This window comes from Eschrichtius robustus, chromosome 1, assembly GCF_028021215.1.
Source record: "Eschrichtius robustus isolate mEscRob2 chromosome 1, mEscRob2.pri, whole genome shotgun sequence".
NCBI lineage: Eukaryota > Metazoa > Chordata > Mammalia > Artiodactyla > Eschrichtiidae > Eschrichtius > Eschrichtius robustus.
Genome location: NC_090824.1, coordinates 27,508,457 through 27,536,415, shown reverse-complemented (window position 1 = coordinate 27,536,415; position 27,959 = coordinate 27,508,457). Strand labels below are relative to the sequence as shown.

The 27,959-nt window shown below is 41.7% G+C and overlaps 1 protein-coding gene and 1 pseudogene across 1 annotated transcript in view; one reads left to right on the top strand and one right to left on the bottom strand.

Annotated features, from left to right (window-relative positions):
- TMED10 (transmembrane p24 trafficking protein 10) overlaps positions 1 to 27,710 on the bottom strand; it is a 49,609-nt gene extending 21,899 nt beyond the window's left edge. Inside the window, exons 1-2 of the mRNA XM_068542322.1 lie at positions 27,405 to 27,710; positions 2,903 to 3,014 (exon numbers count right to left, since the gene is read on the bottom strand). Of these exons, the coding sequence (XP_068398423.1) occupies positions 2,903 to 3,014; positions 27,405 to 27,629 (337 nt within the window). The 5' untranslated portion in view covers positions 27,630 to 27,710. The remainder of the gene's footprint in view (positions 1 to 2,902; positions 3,015 to 27,404) is intronic.
- LOC137762164 (aurora kinase B pseudogene) lies at positions 12,188 to 14,481 on the top strand (annotated as a pseudogene).
- Positions 27,711 to 27,959: the final 249 nt, after the last annotated feature.

Sequence of the window (27,959 nt, the reverse complement as noted above, 5' to 3'; positions counted from 1 at the left end):
GGTCTTCATAACAGAATAAACAGCTGAATAAACACAAATGAAACTAGAAATTGAGTGCTGGCTATAACGTGTGTTTACACATACATTTATACATATATACACACACATTTTTGAACTAGTTCCTAGGCATTTACATGCACAGCATCAGCATATAAGAAATTCAGAACAAAAGATAATCTGTGCCTTCAAGGAGCTCAAAATTGGGAATGTAAGATATACACATGAGACACTTAAACAACACAAGGCTGTGTGTGTGAGAGATATATATATTCAAATACTTAAATAAACAATCCAATCAGTAAGTGATGCACTATTCAGAGGAAGCCACACTGACCTCCTTGCTGTTTCTGAGACATGCTCAGCATCTTAAGGTGTTTGCTTTTTCTCCAAAGCCCTCATTACCATCTGACTTTTTAAAAAAAATAATAAATAAATAAATACATAAATCTATTTATTTACGGCTGCATTGGGTGTTCGTCGCTGCACGCGGGCTTTTCTCTAGTTGAGGCAAGCAAGGGCTACTCTTTGTTGTGGTGTGCAGGCTTCTCTTATTGCAGAGCATGTGCTCTAGGTGCACAGGCTTCAGTAGTTGTGGCTCGCGGGCTCTAGAGCGCAGGCTCAGTAATTGTGGCACGGGGGCTTAGTTGCTCCGCGGCATGTGGGAGCTTCCTGGACCAGGGCTCGAACCTGTGTCTCCCGCATTGGCAGGTGGATTCTTAACCACTGCACCACCAGGGAAGCCCCCAGTTGACTTATATTTGTCTATTGTCTGCTTGCTCCAATGAAAATGTAAGCTCCACTGAGAACAGAGACTTCTGTTTTATTCACTGCTATATCCCCAACACCTAGAACAGTGATGGATGAATCAATCAACTGATTGAGATATCAAGCAGACTAGAACGGCTGAGGAATGCATTCTAAAAGAACTAAAGGTAGGGACTTCCCTTTGGTCCAGTGGGTAAGACTCCATGCTCCCAGTGCAGGGGGCCCGGGTTCGAGCCCTGGTAGGGGAACTAGGTCCCACATGCATGCCTCAACTAAGAGTCCGCATGCTGCAACTAAGAAGTCTGCATGCCACAACTAAACACGCCGCAACAAAGATCCCGCGTGGGGCAACTAAGACTTGGCACAGCCGAAACAAACAAATAAATAAATATTAAAAAAGAAAAACAAAAAAACCCCAAAACTAAAGGTAAATCTATGTTCATATGGGAAGAGAGCATTCCAACAAATGAATAAATGTGACATGTTTAGAAGGCAGAGCAAACCAGAATGACTGGGGCCTGATGGGCAGAGGAAGATAAGGTTGGATGGAGCAGGAGTATAAAGACTATTAAAAGCCATGATGCCTAAAATCCCTTCTAGCTTGAGAATTTCATGATTCTGTGTTTCATTCTATAGAACAGGAATATTACTGCCACTACAAAGAAGGGAAAGCTTTTGAAAAAGGACTGACATAATGAAAGATGTGTTTTAGGAGATATATCTGGTGGCAGTATTTGGATATATTAAAAGCAGGGATATCAGTTAGAAGGCTAATGACATAATCCATGATTTGAAAGATTAGAGTTCAGATCTGTGTGGTGGCAGATACAGGAGGTATTTTGAAAGAAGTATCAGCATAACTTGATGACAGACTGGAAAGGACAAAAGTATGTAATTTCAAATATGTGAGCCCAAGTAACTGGAAGGATGGTGTTAATACTGATGAGTGAGGGGAACTAATTTGAAAGAGTAGGTCATGAATACAGTCTTAGATGTCTGAGTTTTGAGGTAAGAATAGCACAACTATGTGGAAATGTCTAGAATACTGTTGAGACATCCTGGAACTGGCAGGGGTGGGGGCAGGGAGAAGGGTATCAGTCATGATTACAGTCTTTTAATTTTCTATTCTTAATCTATTATTCCATTTACTTCAGGCAAACTCCCTTAGCTTTTAGGCTAAATTGACCCACTTTAGATCAGGGGTCAATTTCTGGTTAACTGTTGAAAGCAGCTGGTTCTTTTGTTATTCCTGGGAATATGTTGGAGGTGTTGGCAAAGGTGCTTGCTTTTCTTCTAGGATCGTATGTTCTGAACATTCTATAAATGTAAAATTGCCAGGAGTCCTTTTGCTACCATACAGAGAAAGCCTGAGAATAAAGTCAAATGGAGGCAAAAAGAGGAAGCACTAAAAACAATGTAAGGTTCCAATGATACCGTTAAAACCCCAAGATACAGCCCTGCCTGAAGTCAGTACCACACTGTAGACTTCCCGGTTCAGAGAGTCACATGGTCTTTCTCTTCTTCCTCTTTAAGCCAGTTTGAGTTATGTTTTTGTGTCCTGCAGCCCCAAAGGGTCCCAAGTAATATAACAGGTATAAATGCATACAGCTTTTAGAGTCTGGTGTCCTTGAAGCTGAAGAATAGGGAGTGAAAAGGCATCTATCTGCTTTTTCCCCAACCACTGAGCACAGAAGCCATCAGGTAATCAATCAGCCTAAAAGTTACTAAGGACTCTTGGCCTTGAGATGCACAGAAGAAGCCACAGCAAGTTATCAGGACTAGGAAATAGCAAGTGCCCTGGAGATTGAAACTGCTTCTGACGATACATTATTTGTCAGACAGACCCTACTTCTAATCCCAAAGAAAACACGTCACTAGCATATAAATGCACTATTTTCTAGCATCTATACCAAATTCAACTCTATCATTCAAGCCAAGTATATCACAGCATTCAAGAAATGCCTACTCCTGCACATGAAGAACTCTACCAATTTGCCAACTTTCACTTATATGTGTGTGCACTCCAGCAAATGTAGGTTTCATTTCCTCTTCCTGCCCAGACCAAGAGAGAAAGTTCATGCTCTAACTTGCTTAGAAGATGATGCTTAATTCAGGGAAAATACTCTGATTTACTTACCCTTGCTCTCAAAACACACTTCAAACATGTCATAATCTTCAGTGGTAAAGGCAAATTTCCCCTTGGTTGCATCCTCCTTGGAGTACAGAATATGGCCAGCAGAATCTGTAATCTAAAAGTAAAAAGTAAGTAAGAACAGGCAGCAAATAATACTCGGGAAGAGAACTTATAGAAACTGGAGAAATGGAAAGTAACACTGTCTATCAAAGACAGTCTAGGGCTTCCCTGGTGGCGCAGTGGTTAAGAATCCGCCTGCCAATGCAGGGGACACGGGTTCGAGCCCTGGTCCGGGAAGCTCCCACATGCCGCGGAGCAACTAAGCCCGTGCGCCACAACTACTGAGCCTGCGCTCTAGAGCCCGCGAGCCACAACTACTGAAGCCCGCGTGCCACAACTACTGAAGCCTGCGCACCTAGAGCTCGTGCTCTGCAACAAGAGAAACCACGACAATGAGAAGCCCACGCACCACGAAGAAGAGTAGCCCCCGTTCGCCGCAACTAGAGAAAGCCCGCACGCAGCAACAAAGACCCAACGCAGCCAAAAATAAATAAATAAAATAAATAAATGTATCAAAAAAAAAAAAAAGACAGTCTGTTATGATCACTATGGTCCAACCATTCCCAAAGACAGGAATTGGATTAGAAGGTGAAACCCAAATACAGCAAATTTCACACAGTCGATATAGTTGATATAAAGTGGGTTTATTAGCAGAAGTTCACTTTATAGAACGTAGACCGGTATCATTTCCTAGAAAGGGAAAATGGAAGTGGACAATTACCGAAAGAATATACTACAAAAAGGAGAAAGATATATAAGAACACATTTCCTGTATAAAACAAATCTTGACACGTGGGGCGGGGCGGGGCGGGGCAGGGGGGTGGTGGTGGGTGGAGAGTGGAAATGGAGCACCTGACACAAGGAGCGAAGGAAAAGAAGGCATGCCTGGAGGAAAAATCTGGGGGAGCTATTCCTGCAGATTTTATGTGGATTATGTCAATGGCTACAAGGGGTGGGGGAAGGCAGGGGGATAAACAAGAAGTTACTCCTAAAAAAGACATCTTTGGCTTCTACAAATGATAATTCCTGTCTTCCAGGTTGTTGGCTCTAGTTTTCCAAACTTAAACCGCTCCATTCCTACAGAATGGCCTGTAAGCACAGACGAAGCGGCATATATTGGTAAGTGAACGGTCGCATATAAAGCAAGGCCTTGACACAGTAATATGACAGACTGGGTCTCAGGCTTCTTTTCTAGAGCACATGGTTGTCTTGGCAGAAGGCACATTTCATGACCTAAGACAGGAAGCTACTTGAAATGTAGAACACAAAAATAGTGGATTCATTATATTAAACTTGACGTTCTAATGCTGTTTGTAAAACAGGATTCAATTATAGATGAGATTTTAAATACAAAAATTGAGTAGTATACATATAAACCTATATATTTAAAGCACTTTAATAACACTAGTTATTTCTGAGTAGTGAGATTTCTTTATACTTTTTTTTCTACAAAGGTATGTATCACTTATGGTCAGAAATAAAGTTATTTCAGTTTTGGGAAGAAAAACGTAATGAAAGAATAGTTATCACTGCTAGACAAATTTGAAATGATGGGTTAATAAAAAAGGTTTTATGGCACATCTAAATTCCCTAAGAGTAACAGCAGTAATATTAACCAAGTATCTTCTGCCATGAATGATGTTGATCATTCATTAATTTGTCAAACATTTAAGATGCCTGGATCTGCACTGGTCACTGGAGAAATAGGATGTGGAAGATGGTTCCCATCTTCGAAGGGCTTAAGAGTATAAATAGGAGAAGAATAAGAAATGAGACAACTTCACTGCAGTGTGGAGAGCGCGTCTGTGCCATGGGATTATGGAGGGTCACAGAGTGTATCGTGGAGGAGGTGACACAGGAGCTGAGTCATGAAGGATGAGTTGCAATCAAGGGAAGAATAGGAGTAAAGACATTCAGGGTAGAAGAGACAGCAAATATGAAGGCTTAGGTCCAGAAAAACAAAACAGAACAAAAACATGGTATCATCATAACACTAATAGCTAATATTTATTAAGCACTTACTAAATGCTGAGTACTGTGCCAAGGGCTGTATATGCATTTTTAACTTGATCTTCACTATAACCCTACAGGTAAGAAGTATTTTTTCTCCCATGTTCCACAGGAGGAAACTGAGGCACAGAGAGGTTAAGTGGCTGGAGAGATACTAGCCAGATCATGTAGAACTACAACATCATGCTAAGGCATTTATTGCGCACAAAGTGGAAAGGCAATGAAGAATTTGAAACCAGAGTGATGTGATTCAACTTGCAGTTTATAAAGATAAATCTGATAACACTGTGAAGACAGACTCAAGAGGGACAATACTAGAGATAAGAAGATGTGTTAGGACACTAACCCAGTACTCCAGGTTAGAGATGATGAAGACTTTGTGTATGGAGAGAAGGGGCCACATTTGAGGAATTTTAAAAATGGAGAAAAAATAAATAAATAAAAATAAATAAATAAATAAAATAAAAACGGAGAGCCCGGGGACTTCCTTGGTGATTCAGTGGGTAAGACTCTGTGCCCCTAATGCAGGGGCCCGGGTTTGATCCCTGGTCGGGGAACTAGATCCCGCAAGCACGCCGCAAGGAAGATCCCGCACGCCGCAACTAAGACCCGGTGCAAGCTAAATAAATAAATAAATATTTTAAAACAAACAAACAAAAAAACCGGAGAGCCCACAGGACAAGACCAAAAAGTGAATGCCCACAACGACCAAGCAAGCAGCATAAACTGAGTCTAATGGGCCAGCACAAGTCCACGGGGTGTGGTGAACAATGTGGCAAACAGGAGACAGGCCTGTCTCAAGGGAGAAACCAATTACTACCATGGCACGCCAGCTTTTCAGACAATCTAATTCTCCAAACGAACCTAAACATTTTAACTGCTATTTGAAATCTCCTAGTTTTTAAATCCTCACAACCAATCCCAACATTTGAAAAACTATCTCAAGGCCAAACAAAAAATGTCTATAGAACCAACTTCTGGGCCACCAATATCTGACCTCTGCATAGGACAGGAAGAAAGCTGGCTAAAATCACACGAAAGAACTGTTCGGCAGCACTGAGGTGAGAGCTGAGATCAGGGACCATGGATTTCTAGTGGCTGCACCTAGCAGCCAGGATGCAGGAGCAAAGAAAAGTATTATATGATTTAGGTCTGGGGTCTACAATTGAGTGGTTTGGAAGGATGAGGGGATAAAGGAATTATGTTGTAGAAATTATGTTATAAACTTTACCTACATAGTCTTTAATCCTCACAACAATCCCAGAGAGGCCAGTCTTATTATCCCTATTTTACTGAGGCAGAAACTTAGTAACTTGTTCATTATCACAGAGCTAATAAACTGTGTATGTAGATTTGAAGACAGGGTCTAAAAGCTATGCTCTTTCCAAATTCCATGTTGCAGCCCCACAGCAGGAATGGCTGAAAGAAGTGGAATGCACAGAAGCCAAGAAAGACTAACAGAATCTGATGGATTCTTTGGGTTGGTGCAAGTCAGAGAGTCTGAGAGTCCTCTTGAGTGGGACATGGCACTGTTCAGTCTGCATTCTCCACCTTAGAGGGATTAGCAGGCGGCCACAAGGTAGAGGCCTTGAAGTCAGCAATAAATAAACAATCTGCATGGGAATATTTGGCCCTGAAAATTCCTAAAGGCCTCTTGTTCATGTGATACTTTTCCTGAATTATCAACTAAAAGAAAAAGCCAAACAAAGGGCAATTCAACTTAATCAGACTTACAAGACTTGGCATAAATTTGCCCAACCAGGTTATTTCCTAGAAGAATAGCTTATGATCTCTTTGCATTCTCCTAAGATTTTAAAAGGGTTCTTCAAAAAAGATTATTTAGGCTTCCCTGGTGGCGCAGTGGTTAAGAATCTGCCTGCCAATGCAGGGGACACGGGTTTGTGCCCTGGTCTGGGAAGATCCCACATGCCGCGGAGCAACTAAGCCCGTGAGCCACAACTACTGAGCCTGTGCATCTGAAGCCTGTGCTCCGCAACGGGAGAGGCCGCGACAGTGAGAGGCCCGCGCACCGCGATGAAGAGTGGCCCCCGCTCGCCGCAACTGGAGAAAGCCCTCGCACAGAAACGAAGACCCAACACAGTCAAAAAAATAAATAAATAAAAAATAATTAAAAAAGAAAAAAAGATTATTTAAGGACAGGAGCCTCTTTAGATGACAAAGGATCCTAGGTACAGGTCAGAAAACTATTAAGCAGTGGCAAAAATCCTTCATTGGGTACTTTGCAAAATGAATTAAGAAGTCTGCCATGTTCTTCTGAAAGACTCGAATACAATCCACACTTCCAACTGGTTCTCGGAAGGAGTAAAAATTGTTTAAATTGTCTTCTTCTACACTGTACTGAGGAACTACAATCATGGTAGAACCACTTGCATTGTTGGTTCTTTCTATGACATCTGAAAATATACTAAAGACGCAAATATGTTACAAGAGGCTGAAGGCAAAGCACCCATCATTGCCTATACCATTTATCAGCATGAAATTTACCTCCTGGAAAGAGTGTGTGATAATGATCACATTTCCATCAGTGTCTCCACATTTCTATACTCCCTATGACCTTCAGTTGACACAACTATATAAAGGTATCTATCCAGATATTTGGAAATCCAGACAGGCAACTTGATAATCTAACCTTCAAGCTAGGCTCTTATAGACTGTTGGGGATTCTAACAGATCGCAGAACTTTTCTGAAAATCAGGTTTCCCACGTAGTTCGTAACTTTGCAGCTATTAAGGGGCCAAGCCACTGACCTTAAGAAAGAAAGAAAAAAATCACATGCCCTAACCCCAGCATACTTACATAAATCAGCAGGTAGCTAAAATCAGGGAATAGAAAACTGGGCAAATCTCAGTGACTAGCCAGAGCCGGCAAAGTCTAATAGGCCGAAATGATGGTTTTAAATTTCTTTCATTAAAATGCTCTGATTACGGATCACTTTAAAAGATCATCTGGTTTCTCAAAAATTGAGAGGTTTTATTTTTTCTTCTTAAATTCTACTACAGAACCACCTTGGGAATATGATAACTGCCACTTTCACCTACTATAACAGCAAACCCTTAAAGGATTCCCCCTTAACAATAAAAAACACATAAAATTTACTGTAAAGTTCTTAAACAAAGGTAATATCAAGGCATAAAATTTGCCCATATGACATCAAGGAATGGGAAGTAATAAAGATTTGTTTCTAGATAACACCTTCTGAAGAAAAGCAAACCAAAGTTCACAACTTATAAAGTAGGGAAGAAAGTGTTAACTGTACATGCACAGTAGCTGATGTCAAGAATATGTGAATACTCACACCAAAACCATCAAATATGTGAGAATACAGGTCCACTGGGAAAACAGACTCATTTAGAATTGGATTTTCTTGGACGATTCTAGGCAGTGGCCAGAGAAAACAGGTTCTCGAGCAGTTCTTCTGCTCCTGAAGCGTGCCCCCCTTCCTTGACCACACATTCAAGATAATACCCTGCCTACTTCAAAAGGATCTTTAAGTAGCTTAGGCCCAAACACTAGGCAAATAAAGCAATTAGGAATTAAGGAATAGAGTTCACCTGGAGGAAGAAACTAATAGGCACTATCAAGAACCTGAACTAAGCAAATGGTATCTGGATAATAAATTTGGCTCTCAGTTTTCTGGAAGCCAAGATTAAGAGAGAAACAAGTTGGGTTACACATCATTTGTTTTCTGATGAAAGCTCACAAATTTATCTTCAGAGATAATTTTCCTGGAACTAAACAAGAACAACTTATCAGGAAGGTTCTTGTGAAAGGACTGTGACCAATATTAGCCTCTCCACTTTCAACCACGGCCTTGCTAAAGACAGAAATACAATTCAGATGGATGCCTTTAGTGACCCTCCATAACAATCTGCCTGACCTAATGCAGAGGTGGGACCTGAAGGAACTGGATGAATGCTCGAGAACCCCGGGCCTCTGCTCTTTAGCACCACCACCTCTCTCCCCATCCTAGCTCCTCTTGCTGCTCAGGGAATTCTCAGCCTTACTCTAAAGTTGCAAGAGGGCTTCCCTGGTGGCGCAGTGGTTGAGAATCTGCCTGCCAATGCAGGGGACACGGGTTCGAGCCCTGGTCTGGGAAGATCCCACATGCCACGGAGCAACTAGGCCCGTGAGCCACAATTACTGAGCCTGCGCGTCTGGAGCCTGTGCTCCGCAACAAGAGAGGCCGCGATGGTGAGAGGCCCGCGCACCGCGATGAGGAGTGGCCCCCGCTTGCCGCAACTGGAGAAAGCCCTCGCACAGAAACGAAGACCCAATGCAGCCATAAATAAATAAATAAATAAATAAAATTAAAGTTGCAAGAAGGCTGGGACTACTTTTGGCCACTTGCTGCTACCACAAGCGTGTTTGGAAAAAAAAAAAAAAGTGTCAGGAAAAGATACCTTAGAAATAATACTACCCATCCAGATCTTGGTTTCTAATACCATTCTCCAATAAAAGGGAACCAGGGCTCCTTGGAGAAATGGCTGACCCCAGGACTGGGGCAAGAAATACACAAGATGAGCCTGGAGCATCTTGTAGTGCCAGAAAGTAAAGAAGCGCTCGAAAACAAAACAAGACAAAAAACAACAGGGGTTTGTCAAAGGGACACAGGAGCCAAATGAAAGAGCTCCCAACAGCCAAAGCTGTAACGATTTGAGCAACAAAATAAAGCAGTGTTGGACTGTAATCCAAAATATAAAATAAACACCCAGGAATCCATAATGATATAAATGACTAAACAAGCAAACAAACAAGCAAGCCGGGGAGAAGAGAAAAATCTCCCATGCAGAACACTCTCAGATAATTTATGTAGAAACAGCACCCTCAAGGAGGTCAAGCATAACTCCCCACTCAAGTGTGGGCTGCACATAGTGACTTCCTTCCAAAGAGCACAGCACAGAAAGGGCAGGGGGGGCGGGGGGAAGTAACTTTACAGCAGAGACACCTGACAAACACTACCTCTGCCAGATGATCAAGGTCAACATAACAGTGATAATTCATGCTGACAATATGCTCCCTTGATATGATATGATGAAAATGACCCTTTACCTTTGTGGTCTTCCTCCCCAAAACCCTTAATACCAGTTTCATCATGAGGAAAACATCAGATGAATCCCAATAGAGGGGTATCCTACAAAATACTTGACCAGTACTCCTCAAAACTCAAACGGCTGTCAAAAACAAGGAAAATCTGAGAAACTGTCATAATCTAGAGGAGCCCAAAGAAATACGACTAAATGTAATATATCCAGGATGGGATCCTGGGACAGGAAAAAAGGACATTAGGTAAAAACTAAGGAAATCTGAATAAAGTATAGAATTTAGTTAATAATAATGTATAAATACTTGTTCATTGTGACAGACAAAATGTATCATACTAACATAAGACATTAACAAGAGGGGAAACTGGGTGTGGGGTATATGGGAACTGTATTATCTTCACTGTTCTTCTGTAAATCTAAAACTGTTCTAAGATAAAAAGCTTATGTAAAAAAATTACTATTCAGAAAGATGAAGTCAAACACATACATACACACACACACACACACACACACACACATATACACATACACCTCCAGATTCTCAAGAAATTTATAATCAAAGCCAAGCAAGTAAACAAACATTTTCATATACTTTTTATGTTGTAAATACAAATAGTTAATTTGGACAAGTCTATACCTACCCTTGTAAAATGACATATGATGTATGGGGGAGGTGGCAAGTCTGTGTCTTTCTAATGGCACAGGTCACACATTGCTTTCATTTGCTGAATCAGCTCCATACCCCACCAGTCCAAGAATATGTTAAAACCCAAAAGCCAAATCCACGTCTTTCCGGGCGTGCTACCATAGCAGCAGAGGTCAATCAGCTTGCAGCTTTAGTGTAGTTGGTGAAACTCTGAAGATGTAATTTCCTTCACATAGGCTCCTACCTGCACTCTGTCTTCCTCAGGTTTATGACCAGTCTGGGGTATAATACTGAGTACACAATGTGTACATATTATTTTAAGGCTAACCATCAACCTTGTAGCTCCTGAATGACTAACTCAGGAATTCAGAAACAGCCAAGTCCCTTGGAGAAGCTCTATACATTGAACAAAAATGAGCCAAAACAGAAACACCTACCCTTTTCTCCTTTTGAGAGACAGTACAGCATAGTAGTTAGACTGAAGGTTCTAGAGTCAGGCCTCAGGTTGGTGTTCAAATCACAGTTGTGCCACTTACTAGCTGTAAGGCCTTGGATATGTTCCTTAACCTCTCTGAGCCTCATATGTAAAATAAGAACAAGAGTATGTACTTTACGAGGTTACTCTGAAAATTAAATTTAATATAGGTAAAGTGCCTAGAACAGTGTTTGGCAGTTGGCAAGCACTCAGTAAGTGTTATTATTATCATTGTCGTTGTTACTGTTAGCATTTTTGCTATTATGGTAACTGCTTGCTAGTGATAACTCAGAACTCCACAAACAATTAGGTCACTAACCATACTTTCAATCTAAAAGTGCTAACGGATGGCAAACTAGATAAAGTAGTCTGCATCGACTAAACCCAGGGATGACTAGGGCCTAAATGGTTGTTGCATGGAGATAGGAAAAGACAGATAGGTAAACCTCAAGGAAGCAGCAGTAAGATTTAAAAACGGAAGAGATACAAAATGCCTGGGCTTCCCTGGTGGCGCAGTGGTTGAGAATCTGCCTGCCAATGCAGGGGACACGGGTTCAAGCCCTGGTCTGGGAAGATCCCACATGCCGCGGAGCAACTAGGCCCGTGAGCCACAACTACTGAGCGAGCCACAACTACTGAGCCTGCGCGTCTGGAGCCTGTGCTCCGCAACAAGAGAGGCCGCGACAGTGAGAGGCCCGCGCACCGCCATGAAGAGTGGCTCCCACTCTCTGCAACTAGAGAAAGCCCTCGCACAGAAACGAAGACCCAACACAGCCAAAAATAAATAAATAAATTAAAAAAAAAAAAAGCCTAACAAAGCAGGTATTCAACGAATCAGTTTAGCTGCTAACAGGGGATAGAAAGAAATACCAGATGACTTCAGCAATTCCTGCAAGTGTTTTACCCAATAAATAATAAACTACATGAAGGACCCAATAACATTAAGTGTGGGGAGAGGAGAAGAGAGGACTGTGGGTGCATATATAATGATCAGGGCTTGTGGGTCTATACGCTTCATTTGCTAAGAGTTCACGATGACTCTTAAACTGTGGGGTCTATTACTCCAATCAGAAAGAACACCAAATCACTGAAGATGCTGCAGTTTTACACTAGAAAAATAGTATCAGAAATACTTTCAAGAGACTACCACAAGTACTACACACTAAGAACATGGACGACTCTGTCAGCCCAGAAGCTATATTTAATGGGCAGAAAACAAATTTACTCTGATCTTTCAAACAAGAGCAAGTACCAAGTCTACCAACAGCATCCCTGAAATCAAAGGATCACATCTAGATTTTACCCAGAACAAAGTCAAACTTAGAAAGGCCATAAGCAGCATTTAGCAACACTAAATTCTTTCAAATTTCCAACACGATTCAGCAATGGCAGAGCACAGCACAGAAGTAGTTTAAGAAGGCTTATAGAAGTACTGAAAACTAGACATGGAAAATTTCCAGGCACTGGTATGATAATGGATAGATGCTCTCCTGCTTCTATCAGCATTTAGGACATTAACTCAACATAGGCAATACGTCATACTTGACTAGGGGGGTGGGAATTGGGGGGTTGCGGGGGTGGGCGGGGGGAGAAAGCTGGAGAAAGAGAGGGAGGAAGGGAGGGGAATGAGAAGGAAAGACCAGTTGCTGCCCTAACAATACTGCTGCGGGGGTGAAGCCAGATCAAATGTTTTTTTTCATACTGTTCCAAAGTTATTTACGGTAAAAACCTCCAGCGTGACCCTTTCAGGCACAAACAAAGCCTTGTTCTTTCTTAACAACTAGTCCCTTGATTTCCCACACGTTGTGTTGAACAATGAGGTTGGGGGCACAGGATAAAGCAGATGACATCAATCTCCCTCAAGTCGGAGGCTTGTTTCGGAGCCCAAATTCTGGTCTGTGGCCAGCTGGCTGATTTCACAGAGGGCTCTACTGTCCAGGATGCCAGGCTGCGTATGCATTTGGGGGCCATGGCTCAGGATCAACCACCAGTTGGCAATTCACACAAGAAACAACACAGAAGTCACTGCACCTCACTAGATTACCTTTATAAATCTGTTCCCTTTTCCTAGAAGCTAGGCTCAGTCTTCAGAAGTCATCATAAAGATATGGTATAGCAATTTCAAATTCTAAGCAGCCCCCTTCTCTAGACCAGTTGAAAAGAGAGAAGGCTGGGGACAACTGTTGAACAAGAGAAATTTAAATGAAGTAACAGAGGCAGGTTCAGTCGTTTGCCAGTGGCCAGGGGGGTGGGCTGTGCCATGGGCTCCAGTTCCCTCCCCCTTTCCCTCTAAGGATCCATAAGGAGCCTGTCTGTGCATGGCCCTACGGCCAGCAGATGGCTCAGTCTGGCCTCAACACCCTGCCCCAGAGAGTCCTCCGGAAGGAGCCTGTCACCCCATCTGCACTTGTCCTCATGAGCTGCTCCAATGCCCAGCCCACAGTGCCCCTGTCCAGAAGGTGGTGGAGAACAGCAGTGGGACCCCCAGCTTCTCAATCTGTTCCTTCCCAATTGACGACTTTGAGATTGGGCGTCCTCTGGGCAAAGGCAAGTTTGGAAATGTGTACTGGGCTTGGGAGAAGAAAAGCCATTTCATCGTGGCACTCCAAGTCCTCTTCAAGTCTCAGATAGAGAAGGAGGGTGTGGAGCACCAGCTGCGCAGGGAGACTGAAACCCAGGCCCATCTGCAGCATCCCAACACCTTGCATCTCTACAGCTACTTCTATGACCGGCAAAGGATCTACTTGATTCTGGAGTATGCCCTCCCAGTGGAAGCTCTATAAGAACCTGCAGAAAAGCCGCACTTTTGACGAGAAGCGAACAGCCACGATCATGGAGGAGCTGGCAGATGCTCTGATATACTGCCACGGGAAGAAGGTGATTCACAGAGATGTAAAGCCAGAGAATCTGCTCTTGGGGCTCCAGGGAGAGCCGAAGATTGCCGACTTCGGCTGGTCTGTGCACGCCCCCTCCCTGAGGAGGAAGACGATGTGTGGCACTCTGGACTACATGCCCCCAGAGATGACTGAGGGGCGCATGCACAACGAGAAGGTGGATCTGTGGTGCATCAGAGTGCTCTGCTACGAGCTGCTGGTGGGAAACGCCCCCCTTCAAGAGCGCTTCCCAAAACAAGACGCAACGGTGTATCATCAAGGTGGACCTGAGGTTCCCCCCTTCCATGCCCGCAGGAGCCCAGGAGCTCATCTCCAAGCTGCTCAAGCATAACCTCTCAGAACGCCTACCGCTGGCCCAGGTCTCAGCCCACCCTTGGGTTCGGGCCCACTCTCGGAGGGTGCTGTTTCCCTCTGCCCTTCAGTCTGTCCCCTGAATTGTCCCTGTCATTTTCTCAGTTGTGTCTGTATGTCTGCATATGTGTAGTTAGGAGGAGGGGATCCTGGCCTGTTCCCACATCTATCTTCTACCTCCTCTTTATTTAATAAACACTGAAACTGAGAGAGGAACCAAGATGGCGGAATAGAAGGACGTGCTCTCACTCCCTCTTGCGAGAACACCAGAATCACAACTAGCTGCTGGACAATCATTGACAGGAAGACACTGGAACTCACCAAAAAAGATACCCCACATCCAAAGACAAAGAAGAAGCCACAATGAGACGGTAGGAGGAGCACAATCAGAGTAAAATCAAATCCCATAACTGTAGGTGGGTGACTCACAAACTGGAGAACACTTATACCACAGAAGTCCACCCAGTGGAGTGAAGGTCGTGAGCCCCACATCAGGCTTCCCAACCTGGGGGTCCGGCAACGGGAGAAGGAATTCATAGAGAATCAGACTTTGAAGGCTAGTGCGAATTGATTGCAGGACTTCAACAGGACTGGGGGAAACAGAGACCCCACTCTTGGAGGGCGCACACAAAATAGTGTGTGCATCGGGACCCAGGGGAAGGAGCAGTGACCCTGGGGGAGACTGAACCAGACCTACCTGCTAGTGTTGGAAGGTCTCCTGCAGAGGCGGGGGGTGGCTCTGTTTCACCGTGGGGACAAGGACACTGGCAGCAGAAGTTCTGGGAAGTACTCCTTGGCGTGAGCCCCCCCGCGCCCCCCCCCAGTCTGTCATTAGCCCCACCAAAGAGCCCAGGTAGGCTCCAGTGTTGGGTTGCCTCAGGCAAAACAACCAACAGGGAGGGAACCCAGCCCCACCCATCAACAGTCAAGTGGATTAAAGTTTTACTGAGCTCTGACCGACACAGCAACAGTCAGCTCTACCCACCATCAGAGCCTCCCATCAAGCCTCTTAGATAGCCTCAACCACCAGAGGGCAGACAGGAGAAGCAAGAAAAACTACAATCCTGCAGCCTGTGGAACAAAAACCACATTCACAGAAAGATAGACAAGATGAAAAGGCAGAGGGCTATATAACAGATGAAGGAACAAGATAAAACCCCAGAAAAACAACTAAATGAAGTGGAGATAGGCAACCTTCCACAAAAAGAATTCATAATAATGGTAGTGAAGATGATCCAGGACCTCGGAATAAGAATGGAGGCAAAGATCGAGAAGATGCAAGAAATGTTTAACAAAGACCTAGAAGAATTAAAGAACAAACAAACAGAGATGAACAATACAATAACTGAAATGAAAACTACACTAGAAGGAATCAATAGCAGAATAACTGAGGCAGAAGAACGGATAAGTGACCTGGAAGACAGAATGGTGGACTTCACTGCTGCGGAACAGACTAAAGAAAAAAGAATGAAAAGAAATGAAGACAGCCTAGGAGACCTCTGGGACAACATTAAACGCAACAATATTCGCATTATAGGGGTCCCAGAAGGAGAAGAGAGAGAGAAAGGACCAGAGAAAATATTTGAAGAGATTATAGTCGAAAACTTCCCTAACATGGGAAAGGAAATAGCCACCCAAGTCCAGGAAGCACAGAGAGTGCCATACAGGATAAACCCAAGGAGAAACATGCCGAGACACATAGTAATCAAATTGGCAAAAATTAAAGACAAAGAAAAATTATTGAAAGCAGCAAGAGAAAAACGACAAATAACATACAAGGGAACTCCCATAAGGTTAACAGCTGATTTCTCAGCAAACTCTACAAGCCAGAAGGGAGTGGCATGATATACTTAAAGTGATGAAAGGGAAGAACCTACAACCAAGATTACTCTACCCCCCAAGGATCTCATTTAGATTTGATGGAGAAATCAAAAGCTTTACAGACAAGCAAAAGCTAAGAGAATTCAGCACCACCAAACCAGCTCTACAACAAATGCTAAAGGAACTTCTCTAAGTGGGAAACAGAAGGGAAGAAAAGGACCTACAAAAACAAACCCAAAACAATTAAGAAAATGGTCATAGGAACATACATATCAATAATTACCTTAAACGTGAATGGATTAAATGCTCCAACCAAAAGACACAGGCTTGCTGAATGGATACAAAAACAAGACCCATATATATGCTGTCTACAAGAGACCTACTTCAGACCTAGGGACACATACAGACAGAAAGTGAGGGGATGGAAAAAGATATTCCATGCAAATGGAAATCAAAAGAAAGCTGGAGTAGCTATACTCATATCAGATAAAATAGACTTTAAAATAAAGAATGCTACAAGAGACAAGGAACAACACTACATAATGATCAAGGGATCAATCCAAAAAGAAGATATAACAATTATAAATATACATGCACCCAACACAGGAGCACCTCAATACATAAGGCAACTGCTAACAGTTATAAAAGAGGAAATTGACAGTAACACAGTCATAGTGGGGGACTTTAACAGCTCACTTACACCAATGGACAGATCATCCAAAATGAAAATAAACAAGGAAACAGAAGCTTTAAATGACACAATAGACCAGATAGATTTAATTGATATGTATAGGACATTCCATCCAAAAACAGCAGATTACACTTTCTTCTCAAGTGCGCACGGAACATTCTCCAGGATAGATCACATCTTGGGTCACAAATCAAGCCTCAGTAAATTTAAGAAAATTGAAATCATATCAAGCATCTAGTCTGACCACAACGCTATGAGGTTAGAAATGAATTACAGGGAAAAAAACGTAAAAAACACAAACACATGGAGGCTAAACAATACGTTACTAAATAACCAACAGATCACTGAAGAAATCAAAGAGGAAATCCAAAAATACCTAGAGACAAATGACAATGAAAACACGACGATCCAAAACCTATGGGATGCAGCAAAAGCAGTTCTAAGAGGGAAGTTTATAGCTATACAAGCCTATCTAAAGTAACAAGAAAAATCTCAAGTAAACAATCTAACCTTATACCTAAGGGATCTAGAGAAAGAAGAACAAACAAAACCCAAAGTTAGCAGAAGGAAAGAAATCATAAAGATCAGAGTGGAAATAAATGAAATAGAAACAAAGAAAACAATAGCAAAGACCAATAAAACTAAAAGCTGGTTCTTTGAGAAGATAAACAGAATTGATAAGCCATTAGCCAGACTCATCAAGAAAAAGAGGGAGAGGACTCAAATTAATAAAATTAGAAATGAAAAAGGAGAAGTTACAACAGACACTGCAAAAATACAAAGCATCCTAAGAAACTACTACAAGCAACTCTATGTCAATAAAATGGACAACCTGGAAGAAATGGACAAATTCTTAGAAAGGTATAACCTTCCAAGACTGAACCAGGAAGAAATAGAAAATATGAACAGACCAATCACAAGTAATGAAATTGAAACTGTGATTAAAAATCTTCCAACAAACAAAAGTCCAGGACCAGATGGCTTCACAGGTGAATTCTATCAAACATTTAGAGAAGAGCTAACACCCATCCTTCTCAAACTCTTCCAAAAAATTGCAGAGGAAGGAACACTCCCAAACTCATTCTACAAGGCCACCATCACCCTGATACCAAAACCAGACAAACATACTACAAAAAAAGAAAATTACAGACCAATACCACTGATGAATATAGATGCAAAAATCCTCAACAAAATACTAGCAAACAGAATCCAACAACACATTAAAAGGATCATACACCATGATCAAGTGGGATTTATCCCAGGGATGCAAGGATTCTTCAATATACGCAATATACGCAAATCAATGTGATACACCATACTAACAAATTGAAGAATAAAAACCATATGGATCATTTCAATAGATGCAGAAAAAGCTTTTGACAAATTTCAACACCCATTTATGATAAAAACTCTCCAGAAAGTGGGCATAAAGGGAACCTACCTCAACATAATAAAGGCCATATACGACAAACCCACAGCAAACATCATTCTCAACGGTGAAAAACTGAAAGCATTTCCTCTAAGATCAGGAACGAGACAAGGATGTCCACTCTCACCACTATTATTCAACATAGCTTTGGAAGTCCTAGCCATGGCAATCAGAGAAGAAAAAGAAATAAAAGGAATACAAATTGGAAAAGAAGAAGTAAAACTGTCACTGTTTGCAGATGACATGATACTATACATAGAGAATCCTAAAACTGCCACCAGAAAACTACTAGAGCTAATTAATGAATTTGGTAAAGTTGCAGGATACAAAATTAATGCACAGAAATCTCTTGCATTCCTATACACTAATGATGAAAAATCTGAAAGAGAAATTATGGAAACACTACCGTTTACCATTGCAACAAAAAGAATAAAATACCTAGGAATAAACCTATCTAAGGAGACAAAAGACCTGTATGCAGAAAACTATAAGATACTGATGAAAGAAATTAAAGATGATACCAACAGATGGAGAGATATACCATGTTCTTGGATTGGAAGAATCAATATTGTGAAAATGACTATACTACCCAAAGCAACCTACAGATTCAATGCAATCCCTATCAAACTACCAATGGCATTTTTTACGGAACTAGAACAAATCATCTTAAAATTTGTATGGAGGCACAAAAGACCCCGAATAGCCAAAGCAGTCTTGAGGGAAAAAAACAGAGCTGGAGGAATCAGACTCCCTGACTTCAGACTATACTACAAAGCTACAGTAATCAAGACAATATGGTACTGGCACAAAAACAGAAACATAGATCAATGGAACAAGATAGAAAGCCCAGAGATAAACCCACACACCTACGGTCAACTAATCTACGACAAAGGAGGCAAAGATATACAATGGAGAAAAGACAGTCTCTTCAATAAGTGGTGCTGGGAAAACTGGACAGCTACATGTAAAACAATGAAATTAGAATACTCCCTAACACCATACACAAAAATAAACTCAAAATGGATTCGAGACCTAAATGTAAGACCGGACACTATAAAACTCTTAGAGGAAAACATAGGAAGAAAACTCTTTGACATAAATCACAGCAAGATCTTTTTTGATCCACCTCTTAGAGTAATGGAAATAAAAACAAAAATAAACAAATGGGACCTAATGAAACTTCAAAGCTTTTGCACAGCAAAGGAAACCATAAACAAGACGAAAGACAACCCTCAGAATGGGAGAAAATATTTGCAAACGAATCAACGGACAAAGGATTAATCTCCAAAATATATAAACAGCTCATTCAGCTCAATATTAAAGAAACAAACAACCCAATCCAAAAACGGGCAGAAGACCTAAATAGACATTTCTCCAAAGAAGACATACAGACGGCCACGAAGCACATGAAAAGATGCTCAACATCGCTAATTATTAGAGAAATGCAAATCAAAACTACAATGAGGTATCACCTCACACCAGTTAGAATGGGCATCATCAGAAAATCTACAAACAAATGCTGGAGAGGGTGTGGAGAAAAGGGAACCCTCTTGTACTGTTGGTGGGAATGTAAATTGATACAGCCACTATGGAGAACAATATGGAGGTTCCTTAAAAAACTAAAAATAGAATTACCATATGACCCAGCAATCCCACTACTGGGCATATACCCAGAGAAAACTGTAATTCAAAAAGACACATGCACCCGAATGTTCATTGCAGCACTATTTACAATAGCCAGGTCATGGAAGCAACCTAAATGCCCATCGACAAACGAATGGATAAAGAAGTTGTGGTACATATATACAATGGAATATTACACAGCTATAAATAGGAATGAAACTGAGTCATTTGTTGAGACGTGGATGGATCTAGAGACTGTCATACAGAGTGAAGTAAGTCAGAAAGAGAAAAACAAATATCGTATATTAACGCATGTATGTGGAACCTAGAAAAATGGTACAGATGATCCAGTTTGCAGGGCAGAAGTTGAGACACAGATGTAGAGAACAAACGTATGGACACCAAGGGGGGAAAACCGCGGTGGGGTGGGGATGGTGGTGTGCTTAATTGGGCGATTGGGATTGACATGTATACACTGATGTGTATAAAACTGATGACTGATTTAAAAAAAAAAAAAAAGCTGAAGCTTTTTGTACTAAATAAATAAATAAATAAATAAGTAACACATTGTTTAACTTTTATGGAGAAGGAAACACAGAGTCAGGTTTTAATTTAAAGCTAGAAAGCTGTATATAATACAAAAATAAACTAGATTTTAATATTATTAAATTTTAATGTACCAATTAGCCTTCTGTACTAAACCATCTATTTATTGACCTGTTTCTAACCCACTGGACAACAGTCACATCAAACGTAAATTTGAAAGAGACATATTTTTCCCAACAGAAAATGATCAGCCCTCAGTACAGACAACAGTAATCATGAGCTGAAGTGTAACTGTTCCAAATAAAATCAATTAAAGCTATAACATAGGGACTTCCCTGGTGGCGCAGTGGTTAAGAATTCGCCTGCCAATGCAGGGGACACGGGTTCAATCCCTGGTCCGGGAAGATCCCACATGCCACAGAACAACTAAGCCCGTGTACCACAACTACTGAGCCTGTGCTCTAGAGCCCGCGAGCCACAACTACTGAGCCCGCATGCCACAGCTACTGAAGCCCATGCACCTAGAGGCCGTGCTCCACAACAAGAGAAGCTACCACAATGAGAAGCCCGCTCGCCGCAACTAAAGAAAGCCCGCGTGCAGCAACAAAGACCCAATGCAGCCAAAAATAAGTAAATAAATAAATAAATTTATATTAAAAAAAAAAGCTATAGCATACACACACACACACACTCTTTTCATACAGCTTTTAGTGGGAAAAAATGTTATAAGCCAATGGTTTCCCAACTGCCAAGATGCTTCTTGGTAATTTTTATGCTTAAATTGTGATAAGCCTACGACTCAAGGCTGAACTCTCCAAATGATCTTGTTTGGCATTCTCATCTGTAAGCTAGTTGGGAAACACTGGGACCATAACTGAGTGTAATATCCAAATAAAAGATAATCTCATTTACCAAAATGAATTATTAATAGCAACAGCACTCTTGAAGAATGACAATGAAAAAAACCCTTAGACCAATTAGATTATTTGGAAGAGGTTAAAAAAAGTATAAGTGATCTAATTTACCAGTAGGCTCTTCTTTCTTTCCAGTGATGATTATGACATCTCCTCACAATTGCTTGCTCTCTTTCTGTATTTCCAAAATATAAATCACCCTTAGGCAATAACTAACTCATCTCATCCCCTAAAATTAATTCATCCTCCAATTTTCACCATTAACAAGGATTCTAAATAATAAATGATACTGGAACCTATTAAATTATTATGGTATCATCTAGTCTTTATGAAAATGTGGTTTTCAATTCACAGATTCTGAGTCCCTACAACGGGCTTTTATTATGGACCTGAAGTAATGAGAAAACTTCTATATTCACTATGAATGATGAGTTGGTACTTCCTGTTTCAATTCTGTGCAGCAGTCTTTAAATCTGAAACTATTTAGCCTGGTTTAGCCTCATTTTATGAAATGAGTAGGGAAGGGATAACCTCAATTGGAAATCTTAACACAAAACACATCCCAACATGGGCCTGAAGGAGAAATCTTTGCAAAAGAGTCCCACCCATCATTTCAATCCACTTCTCTCTCTATTCAGAAAGGCCTTCGCTGGCCACTTAAATACTCTACCCCATTAATCACGCCTTACCACCTACTGCTTGATTTTTCATTATAGTACTTATCACTACCTGACATTGTATTTTTTTTAACTTGTATTTTGTCTTTGTTCTCCACTAGAGCTCAAGGACCTTGTCTGCAATTCATTCCTATAACCCCAGGTATGTCTGGCATATACTAAGTATTAAATAAATATTTATTGAATGAATGGGAGAAACACAAAAACTCAGAATTCCTCTCATTAAAATATTCTTTATCTGGTCACTGCAATGACATAGGGCGGGGGAGTCAGATAAGCAATTCAATTTTCATTCACTAGACAGGAAAGAAGAGTACCAACATCTATGGCCCACCACAATGGGCCCTGAACAATTAAAGAAACCATCTCCATTAGCCCTTCTAACAATTCCATGAAGTCTATCATCCCTATCTTACATATAAGAGACCCAAAGAGAAAGGTTAAGTAATTCCCCTAAGACCATACACCCTTTAAATGGCGGAGCTGATGGGATCTGAACCCAAATCTGTCTGACTCCAGGTCCAGGCTCAATAAGACTAAGATATTTAACTCAGTTGTACAACAATGCCTACACAGTATCCTAAACCGAAGACACAAAGATGAATAAAACAACAAGGAGTTCACAAAGTAAGCCGTGTCAAACAGGATGTAATGGAAGCACACAAGAGGGGTATACAGGCAAAGACTGGTCCAGGTTAAGAGAACACTGTGTTCAAAGAACTGCAAGGTATTCAGAACAGCTAGAGTCAGGAGTAGGAGGAGAGAGGTGAAGAGGAAGGAAGAGGTAACGATCAGAGATGAGGCTAGGACAGTGCCAATTCATTTGTTCATTCATTCCTTAAGTTGAAGTCCTACTATGTACCAGGCACTGTATTAGACACAGGCATTTCAATGATGATTGAGACACAGCCTCTGCTCAAGGAGCTTAAAGTCTACCTGAGGAGATGGGTAAACACAAGACTACAACACAGAGCGATACATGATAACACTGATGTATTCATTGGACATTAAGGTGCTCCTTGACAGGAAGATGATGAACGAGACAGGTCTATCAAGGCACTACATTCACAAAGATCCTTCTAAGAGAGACTGCCTCAATTAGAGCAATAACTAAATGCCAAGCCCAGTTGGCCAAGTTTTGCACTTCAGAAAGCATCCAGTTCTCCAAACCTCAACCCAAACCACGGCTGCTTAAACCAGGGGTGGATATATGACCAAAGAGAAGATAATCAACAGGCTGTTCAGAGACTTAGATATAAAAAAAGAGCTGAACCAATCAGATCCTTGCACTCTGGAGTCACACCTCAGAAGCTGAAATGATGCATAGAGAGAATCCTTGAGGCAGAGTCTGGGCCACGAGTGGTCAAAATTTAAGACAAAGCAGAACTAAGTGGACAGAGGCTAAACTGTGCTAAGGAGTGGGATCAAACCACAGATAGGTTCTGTGGCCTGCACAGTATATTAAACTGTTAAAAATGACACCCAACTTACGGTCTCTAAAATACCATTTCTCACAAAAAGGAACCACAACTTCTTGGAGGAATAGCTGCATCCAGGTCAGGGGTTTGACATACAAAAGATGAGCCTAGGGCACCTAGTTGTTCCACACAACAGGGCAGCTATCAAAGTCTAATAGGATTGTGTCAAAAGGACACAGGAGCCAAAGAGACAAGTGAGCATAGAGAACGAATGCAACTGACTAAAACAATGACTCCAAAAATCGAAATAAACAACAATAAAAAATGATCTCAGTATAATACTTAAAACAACAACAACAACCTTCTTCAGACTACACTGGAAATGACAAGGGCAACTTCCTTACTCTGAAAACTGTCAATAAGAAGGGATAAACTCTGCACTTACCCTGACTTTCCTTCCTGAATTGTAAATTTTAGGGTAACCAAATGGCCTCAAGTGATGAATTCTTTAATAATTCCAGCTAATAAATATGAAAGGAACAACAATTAGAAAATCATCATTTCACAACCTTAATGAAACAATTAATTTACATAAGTCATCAATGGCTTCCTAAGTGAAAGATTAATTGGAAGTTTTACATTGGAGGCTCCGGGCTGTTACCACCTTGGTAGGCAGGATAATGTCCCCACCCCCCAAGAGATGTCCATAGCCTAATTTCCAGAACCTGTGAATATGTTATCCTACGTGGCAAAAGGGGTTTTGCAGATGTGGATTAAATTAAGGGTCCTTATAAGGGAAAGAGGGAAGCAGTAGAGTCAGAGGAGATGAGATGATGGAAGCTGAGGAGGGAGACAGGTTTGGGTGGGAGAAAGGAAGAGAGAGAAAGTTTTGGAGATACTATGCTGCTGGCTTTCAAGACGGAAGAAGGGGTCACCAGCCAAAGAATGCAGGTGGTCTCTAGAAGTTGGAAAAGGCAAGTAAATGGATTCTCCCCTAGAATCTTCAGAAGGAACACAGTCTTGCGGACACCTTGATTTTAGGACTTTTGACCTCTAGAACTGTAAGACAAATGTGTGTGTGAGCCACTAAGTTCATGGTAATTTGTTATAGCAGCAGTTGGACACTAATACACCCAACTGAACCCGCTGATCTATCTTAGCAGCACTAAGGGGCACAAAAAGTAACCACATGATGCCACATGAGGTACACAATACCACCCTTAAAGTAACCTCACCAAAAGATAAACCTGAATCTAGTTACATCTTTACAGCTGATTCCTTTTACAAGAAATATGGGGGAAAGAACTCGTTAAGTGACACCTCAAGGAAGCAGAGACAAATCCAAAATGTAGGACGTGATTTACGGATCTCTGACTCCAACAATACAATTTCAAGCATATAAAAAAGGCAGGGGCAGGGAGGGAGAGTGGACTGCTATAGATTAAAGAGACTTGAGTGATACAACAAATTAATTTTAAATAGATATTTTTGAGACAAGTGGAGAAATTTGAATATGAATTGGGTATTATTAGATAGCATTATGGAATTATTGTTAACTTTGTGAGGTATGATTATAGCCGCATAACATTGTGATTAAGTTCATAATTTTTAAGAGATTCATCCTGAAGTATGAAGGACTGAAATACCATGATATCTAGGATTTACTTTAAAGCAGTTCAGCATAAAATGAGAAGGGAGAAACAGTTAAGATGAAACAAGTGTGACAAGATCCTGATAACTGTTGAATCTGGGTAATGTGCACATAGTGGACTGACTGTACTCTTCTCTATAAAACTGAAAATAAACAAATGCCAAACCTGATTTGAATTAGTTGGTGACATTTTAAAATCAGGAGCTTTCACATGAAAATCTGGATTTCTGACTTCATTTGAAAAATCAGATGTGGCAACAGGCCCACATCAAGAGATGAGTACTGGCTACTCCATACTGACAGTTTCCACTACTCCCAATTATCTCCCATTTAACATCACTGCTGTTTTTCTTACAGCTGGCCCAATTCATTCATTTACATTACCTACTTGGTGTTTAGGTTAAGGACCCCAGGAGTAGTCCGATTAAGCTGGCTAGTAGCAAGAGAACAGAGCAGACATGGGGAGAGCAACGTGTGATGGTAAAATGCTAGTATGTAGATGCACAGACTCCTGCTGTCGAGGTCCCTTCAGCAGCCTTGGATACAGATGTAATTCCCATAAGACTATGCTACACTATATGCTTCCTGTATTCAGTGCTTACTAGAAGCAAGGCAGTATGCTTGACATTCTGGAAAATACAAACATGAAAATAATTCCTGCCCTCAGGATACTAACAGTCTAATGAGGAAGACAAGCTATAAATATAAGTAATTACAATATAAGATGAAAATAAGTGAGTTTAGGGTACTGTTCAGGGTGGTTCATATGTAAAATGCAAAGTGGGGAGTGACAAAGCGTATAAAGCTTCAGGAACAGGTCATGAAGAATGCTACAGAGTATGCTGGGAAATTTACACTTTACCAGATGAAGAATAGTGAGCCACGGGAGGGTTTTAAAACCTAAGTACAGATCAGAGGGGGCAACACTAAAGATGAGAGTAAACTCTCATTGCTCAAATTCTCTCACTCTATGCACTACACATCCTTTGAAGAGCCAGAAGCACGACCCCCAAAATGTTGTATCTAAGCATATAAAATTATGCCATCATCTCTTTCTTGGCCAAAGGAGGTTGGTACCTGACGAGAATAACAAAAGGCTGGCTCATTGTGCAACAGCACTAAAAATAGTTTATATCTCTCAAATAAAGTTTATATAAACTGCATCTGTTACCACTACTGGGTTCCAATACTTTAAAAATAAATTATGGTCTTCTTATACCTGAAGCTCTATTAAAATGTAAAAATGTTTCTTCCTGTTTAGTTCAAGACACATTCTGTTAAAAACAAAAACCACGTGCTTATAGTGAATGAATAAAATTACCTAAAATACAATCGAATCTTGACATATATCAAATTATATTAACGTTTCAAAGATCAGGCCCGGTCATCCTAAATGTAATATGGGACCAAACGGCACTATAGTAGTAGTTGTCACCATCCAAGAGTATCACCGAAATTTACTGAAAACTTGGCTAAGTCCAGACTCTGGGGTACCAGAAAGGAAAGGACTAGAGACTGAAACCGTCTTGTGACCAATAATCGACTTTAATCAATCACAGGAATTACAAATAAAAAACAAGAAGGGAATAAGATTGCAGCACTTTTCTGTCACCTTACTTAACTCCCAAACTAAAAATCAGTTCCAGCTCTGACACCAGTATGTTCTACTACCTCTCTGAGGCTCAGTTTCCTCATGTGTATAATGAGGCTAACAGTACCTACTTCGTAGGGTAGTGTACGAACTAAATGGTAATACGTGTACAGTAGCACAGGACCTAACACACAGCTGATGCTCAAGAAATAACAGCTTTTTGTTATTCACAGTAAGCTTCAGTGCTTCCGTCGTTTTCCTGCAGGTATCGATGTGTCTTAAGATGCCGGTCCCTACACATAATCAGCATCCAAAGACTTCTCTGGAGATCCTAGTTACAGTTCAAGGTACCTAAGACCAAAACAAGTATAGGACCGCGACAAGGACCCAAAGTCAAGGCCGTCGCCGCTCAGCTGTCACCACATCCGCCAAGGCCGGGAGGCCCTTCAATGGGTTCCCGGCTTTGGCGCCCAGCCCCGCCCCGCGACAGCCAACGAGCGGGGTGAGGGGGCGGTCTCGACGGCTCGCCCTTCGCGCTCCGGGAGGCCAGGCCGCGCTCCAGGCCTCCGCCCGCCGGACTCTCGGATCCTCAGCTACCTCGCCGACGCCTTCGGTCTTCTCTCCCCGCCCCACCGAGTACCTCACCTTAAGATGGGTGCGTAGGCCGCCGGCGCCCCCAGACTGGTCGGTGATCTCGTACGCGCCCGTCACCAGCAGGTCCTTGTGGATCTCTTCGCGGAGGCACTTGCGGGAGTTAACGGGCAGATGGAAGGAGATGGCGAGGACCAAGGTGGGGCCAAGCAGGAGTAAAAGCAGCAACGCTAACGGGAAAGGGCCACGCTGGGCCTGTGGGCCAGAGAAACCAGACATCGTGCCGGAGACCGTTCACCTCCCTGGGCCTCTATCGCGCCGGAACCGGGAGGGATCACGTAGCTCACCTCTGACCTTCCAATGCCGCCGGCGCCATTTTGGAGGCTGGCAAATAGATGAAAAATGTATAGTGAATTTTTTTAAAGGGAAGAAGGCATATGATACCACGTAATGCCTTCAAATTAAAGTGGTTAAATGAGGTTTTCTAGAAGCTTCCGGAAAAAGTTTCATTTTTGTTAAGCTCTGTGACCGCTCAGTCGACCATAGCAAGTACGGGCAGCCCAGGAAGCAATTCTCCTTGAACATCCGGAAGTAGCGCCCGCGAGTTTT